General features: G+C 46.3%; 1 protein-coding gene across 3 annotated transcripts in view; it reads right to left on the minus strand.

Moving 5' to 3' along the window:
- The window catches only part of IGSF9 (immunoglobulin superfamily member 9), a 665,024-nt gene that overhangs the window by 93,334 nt on the left and 559,207 nt on the right, over window positions 1-12,483 (minus strand). For all 3 annotated transcript variants that reach the window (XM_069604696.1, XM_069604697.1, XM_069604695.1), the window contains exons 18-19: window positions 7,793-7,838; window positions 5,738-7,351 (exon numbers count right to left, since the gene is read on the minus strand). In XM_069604696.1, the coding sequence (XP_069460797.1) occupies window positions 5,738-7,351; window positions 7,793-7,838 (1,660 nt within the window). The remainder of the gene's footprint in view (window positions 1-5,737; window positions 7,352-7,792; window positions 7,839-12,483) is intronic.

Here is a 12,483-nt window from a genome sequence, read left to right on the forward strand (position 1 = left end):
AATGTTTCCACCACATCCCACTCGACTGGAGAGAGCACACCGCAGTACCTTACATTTCGCAAATCTGCCATGTCTGCTCATCAATCCTTCAAAAAACATCCCAGAGGAAGTATTGGAAATCAACTAGATCAATCTCCCTGTCACCTCCAACGTTAATTTACTAATGGATGCCTTCAACCAAACCTCAAAGAAGTTTGTCAACACACATGATCCTTTAATAATATGGTGCATCAGATGCAAACCCTCTGCTTCATGGTACACCCAGGAATTAGCTGAGAGCAAGCACACTTTCAGAGCACAACACAAACGGTGCCAAATGCCCAAACCTGCAGACCCTCCGTAAACGCACTGAGACCTGACTGTAAAACAAAGCCTCATTCTACTCCTCAATAATTGCGTCAGCCTCTAATAGGTGTAAAGGCCTCTTTGTGGCATTTGCACACTGTGCAAACCCCTTAGCAGACGCAGACGTCCCAGATCCCTTGTAGAAATACAGTGCCATCAATAATTTCTTCAATAGCAGAAATTGACAAAATTAGGCATTAGATCGGTGCCTCCAAATCATCTGCAAGGCAGTTATATACTAATCCCTTGACTGACTTCGCCCCCACTCCCAAGGATCTCCCCGGCACACTTGTGTCACTAAGGACATTCTGCCTCCTACACACTAAGAAAGATCTTGGGTCATACGCTCATTGGGCTCCTTCAGATTGTTAATGCCCCCCTCAACCAGGGCATTTTCCCAAACTGTTTAAAAGCGGGCTGATCCCCCCCACTCATTAAGACACCAAAACTGGACCCCAAAGACCTTCACCAATCACCATTAAAACCATTGAGAAGGTAGTGACAAATCAACGTCACAAGCATATCAACGGCTCAATGATATGTGTCTAGAAGGATTTTTGGTGGGGTGTTTTGCGTTGGGTGGGAGATTGCTGGGGGATTCCCCCCGCACATATGTAACAATTGACTTTCACAATTCGGTCAATTGTGAAAAGGTCAATTGTGAAAAGGTCAATTGTCATTCGAGCAATTGTGACTCGAACAATTCGTATACAACCCTCGGATTTAGCTAAATCCTGAGGCTTCACCATTGATAGCAGCCTGTCCTTCAGGAAATACATCTCCAGGAAGACCCAAACAGCCTCGCTCAAAATCTTAACACTCCGAACAAAATGGAGGTTATGCTCCTCAACTACCCCTACCAAAAGGGAACCATCCAAAAAGGGATCAATGACATGCACCTCAATGGTTTCACCCCCACCTTGGCCCGCCCATCAAATCCACTGGGTTCATCGTGGACAGCAACATTTCCTTTTAGGAGCACATCAACAAGAAAACCCACGCTGCATGGCACAAGATCACACTGCTCCCCAGGACGTCCAGACTGTGGTACAGGCTGTCTTGATTGCACACAATGATGGGGGTAATGCTGCTCCTCGCCGCGCTCCCCACGTTAAACCTGCCTTTCCTCAAAGCAGTCCATGTTGCAGCCAGCCCTTAGCACAGATTCTAAAAAATAAAGCCACATAAGCCCCATCTAGCGGGAACTTCATTGGCTCCCTATCCCTGCCAGGATCCTTTTGAACATTGCCTTTATCGCCTACAAGGCAACCATTCTGTGGGAGTCAGACCATTGCTAGCCTGGAAACTAAACTGCTGACAGGAGAAAGACCAGGAAACAGTCCTTCATCTGCTACCCGCCAGCATATTGGAGAACCATCCCGATGACAATCATGAAAGCGCCACGCTGCTGCAGCTCAAGAAAGAATTATTGAAAACGCTGCACTTCAGAGAATTACTAGGTGTGACTTAAGGAACTCTGTCCTCGGTTCTATCACCACTCCGGACCCATTGTAAACTGCTCCCTTGTTTCTTGAACTCTTGTACAGCGCTCTGTTGCTCTCGAGCTAAGTGTGCGCTATGTAGAACATGAATACAAAATACCTTTAGTCTCCCAGATAGATTTTATGGCATACTTGTGTGTGTTTTCCACGTTGTAGAGCGCTTTTTATTTTGTGTGCTATTTGCATAGATATACATTAAAATCTTAAGCGTGGTTAGAATTGTGAAGTGGAAAGTGTACAGAATGTATTGTCAGGTAGAGTTGATGAATTATACATGCCTTTATGTAAAAGTAGCAACAACTATTCTTGTCCTAGAGTTCAATAAAGTCTTTGCTATTCTATGGCTGTACAGTGAACCCAACCAGTTACATTTAAAGGGAAGGTCTGGAGAGAGAATGGCGTTTCTATAGTAGTAACATTGTCAAATGAGTGCCAAAGGCATGGCTAAGGGTGAGTATTGAGCTCTGTTTTTAACAGGGAATATGGAATTTGGATGTAAGAGGCCCAAACATTGAAATATAGTTTGTTGTTTCTTAAAGGGGGAGTTCACTCAAACATATATTGTGAATTATCCCTCGGGGAGCCCTGGAAACTTAAAAGCAATTAACTGCAATTATCAATACAATGCTGTCCAGGCAGCAATAAGCAAAAGCTCTCAGTAGGGGGCTTTTGCTTGATTATTGCCGTGAGAGAAGAGTTAACATAAGCACTGGAGGCTCATTCATTTCATAATATGTTTGCCTCGTAGTGCTTGAAATCTATGACTTTGAGGCTCATTTGCTGAAAACTTTACATAGGAACTTTTAGTAAAAATATTTTGTATGTCTTTTTTTTTTATTGTGGCCCATCTTTTAAATGAATACAATGTTTGGGTGAACTTCCCCTTTACTGGGCATTCTTTCCATGGGCTAGACACATAAGGCATGTGGGGGTAGAGACATTCTTTAAACTTTGCAAACTGATTGGGGTGACAGTGGTGAGGCTTTACTACCTGATCAAGCGCTCTACCTGCTTGGCAAGGTGCCAGAATGAGATGAGCCCAATGCCCCCTAGTGATGGGTTTGCAATGCTGATTTCTACAGATGGCTGGAAACCAACAGTACAAGAGATGGCTGTGCGTGTATTCGATATACACAATGGCTGGGCAAGGAGAGGAAAGGGAAAATGTATTTTCTGAAGTACAACTCTTGCGTTGAAAGATCCATCATCTAGTATCCGCTCTTGTTTGTACTCGTGCAATCTAATAATACCGGTTTTAAAAGGTTGAGCCCCGCCCAGCAAGCTTGCCTTTTCTAAACAGGCTAGCATCCACTTCCTTTCCGTGAATTATCTCGCAGCTCATTTCTGGCCCCATGTCCTGGTTTTCTTCTGTGAACACTAAACAGAAATATTAGTGCATCCATGCCACCGGCTGCCGTCTTGCTCTGCGCGTTTCCCGGCTGCCCGAGAGTCTCATGCTGGTGTCCTCTGCTTTTAAGAAGGGGTGTGGTCTCCAATTGTCATGGACTGGAAAATGTTCTCCTCTCAAGTCTTTGCTGTTCCGGCGGCTTCCACTGCTCCTTTCTTATTGCAAATATTCTGCTTGGTCCGCCTGATTCCTTTCCTCAAGAATTAAAAGTAGCATAGGGTCTGGACCTGGGCTCAGCAACCTACATCTGGCCGCCCTAGGCCAGGAGAACCTCTGGATCTCCCTCGAGCACTGATGCCCTGGCCCTCCCAGAAACCCTATCTACTTAGCGACATGAAGTAGTGTGCACCTGACATTGTCCCCCATTCTCCCTTCCTCTAGATAACGCTAGCTCTGGGCTCTCCGGGTGATAGTCACAGGACAAGCAGGCCATTCTGCAGACACTGAGACGAAGGCGAGAGCTGCTGTCCTGGGACCTCGGTCCTTGCCCCAGTCTCAATTGCATCCCAAGTTCTAACTTACTGACAGATCGTGTTTCTTTTTGCTGTCGCTCCAATTTTCTCTTCTGTATGCTTTTTCCTCGTCCCCCCCACTATCACTTACTGCTCTTCCCCATGACAACTAGACACAGCTTGAAAACACTATTGAGCACTTTACCTGTAACATACTAACATAACTATGACGGTTTCAGCCTCTGCAAAAGCTCCCTTTGCTCGTGTTGTCTTCTTACCATCAAGGCTTGCCAGATCAGAACAAACTTAACCGAATGCCCCATCGACGAAAAGGTCTCTTTACTGATGCCCAAGACTGCTGACTAAGAAACTGCTCTGGCCCCAGCACTTGGGATGCTGTTACTGAAGCTATACACTGAGACCTAAAGAAAGTGAACCATAATTGCACAGGCTGAGCTGGAGACATAGTGAGTGGGTATAGGTCAAGACAGACAGAGCCCAGGACAATGTGGAAGTAAGTAGAACATTGTGAACACAAGAGTTGAGAGAACTGGAGGTAGAAGAGGGCGATGGATGCAATGGGAGCATGAATATCAGGGCTTTAAGTGGGCTGTGGCTAACCAGGCCAGAACCCCGGCAGTCTTCAAAAACTGCCCATGAGCCAGGGTTCTGTCAGTTCCCCATGAGTAAGCACTCTGGTGTGATTTTAAGAGAGCACGTCAAGAGCCTGAGAATGCCTGGGATGGATTAACATGCAGTGAAGGAAATATGTGCAGGGAAGCCTTCTGCTGCTAAGGCGGCATAGCCAAAGCCTGACTCCCAAAGGCTGAGGCTGTCCAAATGAGTACATAACTCTAGGTTTGCAGTCATTTTACTGTTAGGGTGTTACCGTAAATAAGCAGGTAGGCCAATGTACAGTAGGTGCTCAGAAAGGTTGAAGGCTTGAAGCACGGTCAAAGATATCTCATACATATACATGTGTGTTCATTCTTATGTTCCTTAAATGCTCTTTGATGTTAGGCAAATCAGCAAGTAGCTTACATTGGTTCTATTTGTCCTCCACTTTCTCAAACGCGATTTCAGGGCTGGATGAAAATGTGGGGGGGTTCAATGGGGGTGGGCCATTTCCAGATGAATTCTGTAGGCCCCCCAAACCATCCTTCTGAGGCAGCTGTGTGGTGCAAAGATTATAATGGAGATGTTTCGTAAGGCAAACTCCAAAGGGGGATTTTCCTGTATTTTTCATAAAGTATGCATAACATAACCCCTCTCCATCCCCCCCACACCCATGAACTTCAAAATCCCTTCAGCAAATTCACTGACCGCACACGAAAGAGCTAAAAGCAGGATAAAACATGTAAGTGATAAGTTAACACCTTTTAAAGAGGTCTGTCCTCCTTGGTCAGCAAAAGCACATTTAAAGTGACGCAGCCTTTAGTTTGAAAAGACAGACTCCTCCTGAGAAAATATGTGCCACCCATCGGCCCTTCCTTGCTGCTCCATACTGTGACAAATTCCTTAAGAAGTGTAGGCAGCGATTTAATAGCTGCAGATTATCACAAGACAGGCGGACAACAGGGGAGCTGCATTTATTTCCAGAAAGCAAATTATGTAGAAACTGTACAAGAGGGGAGGAAGGAAGGAAGGAAGGAAGGAAGGAAGGAAGGAAGGAAGGAAGGAAGGAAGGAAGGAAGGAAGGAAGGAAGGAAGGAAGGAAGGAAGGAAGGAAGGAAGGAAGGAAGGAAGGAAGGAAGGAAGGAAGGAAGGAAGGAAGGAAGGAAGGAAGGAAAGAAGGAAGGAAGGAAGGAAGGAAGGAAGGAAGGAAGGAAGGAAGGAAGGAAGGAAGGAAGGAAGGAAGGAAGGAAGGAAGGAAGGAAGGAAGGAAGGAAGGAAGGAAGGAAGGAAGGAAGGAAGGAGATTGAGAGGATGGGATAGAAGTGGGGGATGGTAGAGTGAACATGTTAACATGTTTACACAACTTTCTCTTATCAGAATATTTTTGTCAAAATCTTCAAGAATGACTCTCTCACCTTTTGCCAATGGTGGGTATCAAGGCTTCTTTCCTGTGCCTGCCATCTTCTCCGTTGGACCCTTGGGAGCCCCCGCCACTATGCCAGCTGGCTGTTTCCCCTAAAGGTGAACTGAGGTAGCTTCCCGCAAAGGACTGTGCCAGCGAGGATGGTCTAAAGTAGGACACACTTCCCCTGCCGCTGCTTTGACTGGTGAGACTGTTCCTCAAGACCTTCTCAGAGGAGGAGACATGGAGGAACAATGGAGCCAAGGGCTTGTCTATGGGCAGAGGCTTCTGTTTCTCAAGCATGTGGAAGTCTGTGAGTTCATGGCCTGGATGTTCTTTTAAAGAACTCTCCCATTCGCGATCCAATGGGAAAGCTGTGTTGAAAGCCTTCTCAGTCCTGCAATCCACAGGACTCTGTGTCCTTGATAGCCACTGACCGCAATGTGTGGGGTCCACTGTCTTATATCTATCAGAGTCCTCACTCAACTGACAAGTCCAAAGATGGCTCCCAGGCAAAGCTGCTTTTGAAGGACCTAACTCTGGCTCTGGTGGTTTGAGAAACGACTTCACTGGAGAAAAGCGGTGCAATGCCTCGTGATTGTCACGTGTATCCATATAATCTGGATGGGACAGAGGTGACCCCTTCTTTTCAAGAGATGAGCTCTCCGACAGTCTTTCACTAATGAGCAAAGTCCTTTCGTCTGGGCCCAACACGGTCTGAAAGTCCTGGCTCTGCTGCTTCGATGAACCCATGTCAAAGTCTTGCTGCGAATGCTCTTCTTCCAGGGGCCACTCCCCATCAACACTCATTTCCTTGAAGAATGGAAGACTCAAATACTGGAGGATTCCACTCTGAGCTGATGCACTCAGCCGACTTCCTTTGGTTTGTAATGCAAATGGCTTCTGTTTTAACAATGACGAAGCACTGCCAGGGTGGGGAAGAGACAATGAGTAGTCATAGTCAGACTCTTTGAGGGCAGACACTGTCCTGTCCAGCTTCTCCTCAGGAGATTTGGCCTCTTGGCGTTTCTCCTCAATCTTGCTGTAAGGTAGGGTCACAGTGGAGGTCACAGGACTGATATCAATAATGCTCAGGGGTTTTGTTACTTCCATTGGGCTGCTGTGGTCAAAGTATCTTCCTTGGCGATAACCAGATGCCAAGGCCTCTCTGCGAGCTTGCCCAGTGGCTTTGGGCCTCAGAGTCACCTCATTCTCCCATGCAGTCTTTTCTCTTTCAGGCGACGAGGAGACTTGCAGGTAAGGCTCCTGCCTGGCCTCTAAACACTGACTTACCTCTGAAGATTCTCTTGTGTGGAACTCTGGATAAAGTTCAGTCTCTGTGACATATGGAAATCCCTCAATATTCCCTGCTTTGGATTGGGTCTCCGGCTCTACCATAAATCGACCATCTGGCCCACGGCTTATGCGTTCCAGTGCAATTGACTCTCCGAAGTGGCTCTCGTAGATGGCGTATTTCGAGCTTCCACCATTGCCGCGAGCTGCCCTTGAGACAAAGCTAGTCCCGGCCTTCTCGTCCCACAGCAACGTCTTCCGGAAGCTTTGATATGGCGAGGTTTGCATCTTGAACTTCATCACGCTGTCGGAGCTACCAGAGCCGTTAGAATTTCTGGGGGATGATACACAAAAAAGATGTTAAGAGAGATGGCTACAGAATCGTTCATCTATGGCACGTGGGTCATAGCGCAAATACCCGGATATCATGCTTCAATATTGTACATTTAAAGTGCAACCTTACTTGCTATCATATTTCTAATATATATATATATATATTTTTAAGTACTCTCTGACAATCTTGATACTATATCAAAAGAATTACCTTCTTGGTCAACATGTGTGGAGTGAACAAGGCATACATTGGTCAAATAAAGATTCTAAAGATTAAAGAAGGCAAAGAAAGATTGAGTGGGAAATGCAAGCAGATGAAGAAACAGTGGGCAAGCGATAAACATGAAGGACAAAGGGTGGCAAGAGGGAGACAGCATGATTAAAGATGGCACTCAAAGCATCACTAGAAAATGAAGTGGCATCATGGAAATGGGACACTTACTGTGATGGTGAAGACTTCTTGTTGGGGGAGAAGACGATTGGCAGATCTGGAATGTCATGAGAACACAAAGGGGTCAAATAAAGAATCAACTGAAAAATGACAATGAAAGATGGCTTTGCTTCCTGCTAGTTCAGTGCTAAAACTAACTAGCAGATATTTTTTCTGCCCCTCTGATCACCCCCAGGTCCCCAGGAATCAACATTTCTGGAGAGGAAGTGTGCTCCAGCTGCGCAAGCATGGGACTGAAGGTCAGGGATGCACTACCATAGTTCAAACAGCTGGTAGGCTTTACTTACTTAGTTGTTTTCCAAAGGGCCTACCAGTCTGTGGTGTGAAACCCTTGGTGAGTTGTACTGTATTGGCAAGGGCATGGCTTTGAGTAACAAATAAGAGAAAGAAGGCCCTCTGGATGTGCTCCTTTTTAAGCGGAGGGTGTCAGGGTTGTAGAGGAGCAGACGCATCCAGTTAGGTGTCTTTTCATAAGGAAATGTTGATCAAGTCCAGAATAAGCGCATTGAACCACACCAAGTACCTGAAACTGGACACATTTGTCCAGAAGGAACCAATGAAGGGGTCTAATAGCCTGCAAAGTGCGCTCTCACATTGGCGTGTTCACCAGCAGGCGTTCTTAGAGCCGCTGCAGTGTGGCAATGAGATATGTCGATGTGTCTAGGTAGATGCCATCAGTGCAGTGGAATCGGGAATGCACGGATGCTCAAGGGGCCTGAATTCTGGAGGGTTGGGTTACACACAGGAATGCTTTGTTTGTCATATGGAGGTGATGGAAGCCGCGCTTGACCTCCAGTGCTCTTTGAGAGCCCAAGGAGAGTTCATGACCAGTCTCGTCTCGCAAATCCTTGACATTTTTGGAATGTGTAGAGCAGTTACCAAGACTGAAAGGCCAGAATTACCCAAACTCCATACAGGGGGTGTCCTAGCAGGATTCTGTAAGAGGACCCCCCCCCTCCATCCAGTTGTCAATCGTGAGGACGGAACTCCTGAATAGTCCAAACAGACAGACTGACACGGTTAAAGAGATTTCCAGAAGGATTTGGGGCATTATATGTGTACCTAAGAAAACTGAGCCCAAAGGAGCAAATCAGCCCGGCCAGGGGACGCAGGGAGATGTTGAACACGTGTGGCGAAAGCACCGAGCCCTGTGAAAAACCATGTCAAAATACAGCTGGCTCTAAGGAGAAAGGAGGCAAAGGGATTCCCTCCTGGCGCTGGCAGAGAAATTATTCAATAACACAGCCCTTGACACCCAGTCTGGAGAGAGGAATGGAATGGCTCACACTGTCAGAGGCTGTGAAGGAGTCCAACAGCACAAGGATCCCCATGACAGCCCCTCTGCCCGATCAACTTAAGGTTGTCAGGTGCAGTGATGATGACGACTCCTTTCCCCCTCCCTTATCAGATGCCAGCCAGCCACGTTCACTTACTTTGCCTTCTGAACAGACTTTAGGTGGGTCACCACCACAGGGGTCTAGAGGCGGGGTAGGCTTAGGGCAGTTTTGTTTAGACCTAGTTGAAAATTCCTTCCATTTGCTTGCCAAAATACTGGGATCCTATGTTTTTTTGGGTCAACGTGTTTTTTATTTCCTTGAGTCAAGACTCGTCATGGCATGCTGGAGTTTCTTTGAAGGTGGCTTATGGATTTATGTGGATGTGGCGATACCATGTATTTCACTAGTGCCAAATAATGCTAATCGTTGCAACTTTGGTCTGTTTACCCATTGCATCATATACACCGAATGACTTACTGGAGAATTCATATTTTGATTAGACTGACATTGTGTTTTTAAGGTGATGATCTCATGAAAGACAGAGTTTGTTGGCCGGGAAGATGGTGTAACTTTATACTAAGGGTGAAGAGTCTGTGAGAGAATCTGTGGATGGGACATTCTGACCCAATGGTCCATATCACGGAATATTATTTGTCTGCCTTAGCAGAGAGCAGATATACTCCTGTGGGTGAACAATCCTGGGAGGAGCAGGATTGTTTTATGTAACTCTACATCACACAGAAGGGGTGAATAAAAAGCCTTGAGCGGTCCAGTTTCCTACCTCACGTAAGCCAGGATCAGGGGGCATGGGGTGCCCATGCTGACACCTGCATTCTTATATAACTGGGTTGCAGGCTGTCCAGACACAGCCTCCCATACCTAAACCGGTCCTTACAATCCAGTTCTGCAATATGGGCTGAATGGGGTCAGGAGTTTTGCGGCCTGATGAACATGCTGAATGGGGTGAGGGATAATGGGGAGGCACGATGTATCCCAAAATAAATGGGTCTCTGACAAATTCCTATAGTTACACCTGCCATTGCATCAAACAGGGGGTTCAGTAACTGTGTATGCGAGCTTACTCTCAGCCTGTCCTACTACAAAGGTACCAACCCTCCCCCCACTAGAAGCAGAACAAGCATTGGCAAAACCAACAGTTTGGGCTTTTCTGTAGGCATGGCATAGGCATTTCCTAGGCACCGATATAATGGTACTGACCAATGGGAATAAGTCGCAACAAAAGGAAAATAGCGTGATTACCTGGGTATATGATGCCACTTCCTGGCACGTGCCTACCTAATACCTCAAGCCAAAACGTTTAGCTTTCTCGTTTTTAAAAGGACTTCAGTGAATGGAAGGGATAATTCAAGTGGCGGAAGGCACACTTAGTCAAGACATTTCTATATTACCAGTAGTACAATTAAGCCAATAACTCCGTGCAGACTACTTGGAAATAAAAGTGACAGGCTTACGTTTGATGTTGTCTCTTGATAGAGGGAGCTCAAAAGGATCCCAGGAGGATGTGTTTTGGGTGGGAATGGCTATAGGGATCAGCACTGCAGGGGGCATTTAAAGGGTGGGTAACAAACCAAACAACAACCACAAGCTGTGTGTTCCACCTCACATGTTCTCTCCCTCCTACCTATGATCCATTGCAATAGTTTTGACTTATATGTGGCGCTTAAGTGCCAGATAATAGACCAAACTAACAAGTAAGCGTGCAAGCCATCGTTAGGAAGGATATGGGATAGTGGGTGAGCTTGACCACCAACACACACCACACGAAAAACGTGTATGCTCTGAGATAAGAAATTCCCAGAATTCCACTTTCAAAAACATATCAAAAAGGTGAACTGTTCATCGGCCAAGAGGAGTTGAAGAGGAGGTGAAGAGGAGTTGAAGAGTACACCGCCTTGAAGGGAAGCTCAGATTCCTAGACGTGAGACATGATCGGGTGTGTCATGTTTTTCCCACACCGTGGTGTGTTTCAAAAATCAGGGTCAGGGTGCTTCATCGATGGCCGTGCACTCGAACCAAACCCCTTCCTGTGCTACTCTGTGCTCACTTGATAAAAGAATAGTGTCACGGTAGGTCACCTTTTCAGCAGGACACACATTCAAAGGAGTCTTCCACCTCTCACCATGGCATCAATAAACAAACATCCCCGGAAAGGCGGCAAATAGAAACATTGTTGACATTTCTTTTTAAATCAGGCCGGAGTAAAGCGGGCTACAGCCCGGTATGATTTCATGAAAATGGTCTCCGCTCCTCCATTGCCCTTATTATGTGGGAAAAGTCATAATACGCCGAATCAGAGATCCTACTTTAGCCTGAAGGGGGCCGGTGCAACACATGAATAAGCTCTGGTGAGGAAGAGAATGGATGGGGACTGACGCAGTACAGATAATAACTGCAGTCGTGCTACGTGCACAAAACCCCAGTAAAGCGTCTCACCCAATTCTGAAAAGACTAAAGTGTGTCTTTGTGACTTCCGCCAAGCGTCAAAACATTAACCTGTAGCAGGTTGCAGTCAACTCACTTTGCACCTGTTAATTACCAGGCAAATGTTTCTATCAAAACTTTAACTAAATTTCCTCTTGTTATTTCTTGAAAGTTTGAACGCGTTTCCGTTCATTTTCAGGTATAATTTGTAAAGGTCGTAGAGGTCTCAGGTTAATAGGCCAGTATCACAGTAATAGCAGTCCACCGAATTCTGAAATATTACTAGTACAGAGGCCAGGTCTACAGCGAGGATCCCACATAATTCGAGAGCATTTTCTAGATGCTTGTAGATGTGGTTTAGATTCAATCTTTACTCATTAGTGTTGCATATGTGCCAGAAATCTGTACCGCTGGGTGGTGCCCTGAGCCTCAATGAGCGGTGGCAGCACTTCCATCCCATTCTAAGATGGCCGCTGGCTGTGCAGCGCACTTTCGCGTCATGTGTCATCGACGCTCAAGGTATGCATCGAACCCGGAAGATATCTGGATTATGACCAGGGGCTCTGTGCGTCTAAATGCTCTGCAGACCCTGAGAGGATGCTTCCCCTCTTCATGTCTTTACTCGCTCTGTTGTACCTCACTGCGGTCCAGGGAGCCGTCTCTTTCACCAAGTTTGACCCAAGCGGGGCATACCATCTGATCAGGAGACGCCAAGGTGACGAATGGAAGACGGCTTTCAGGACACTTTATGGCCCTTATGAGTATCGTGTCATGCCTTTTGAACTGGCTAATGACCCCGCGGTGTTCGCTTCATGGATAATCTTTTTAATGATTTATTGGGACACGCTACCATCGTCTACTTAGATAGTATCCTGGTTTATTTGAAAGGCCCATTCGTACATACCACACATGTACAGGAGGTCCTCCGGAGATTGTTAGATAACCACCTTCTGGTCAAACCAG

Source organism: Ambystoma mexicanum, chromosome 1p (genome assembly GCF_040938575.1).
Source record: "Ambystoma mexicanum isolate Mex_15411 chromosome 1p, UKY_AmexF1_1, whole genome shotgun sequence".
In the NCBI taxonomy this organism is placed as follows: domain Eukaryota; kingdom Metazoa; phylum Chordata; class Amphibia; order Caudata; family Ambystomatidae; genus Ambystoma; species Ambystoma mexicanum.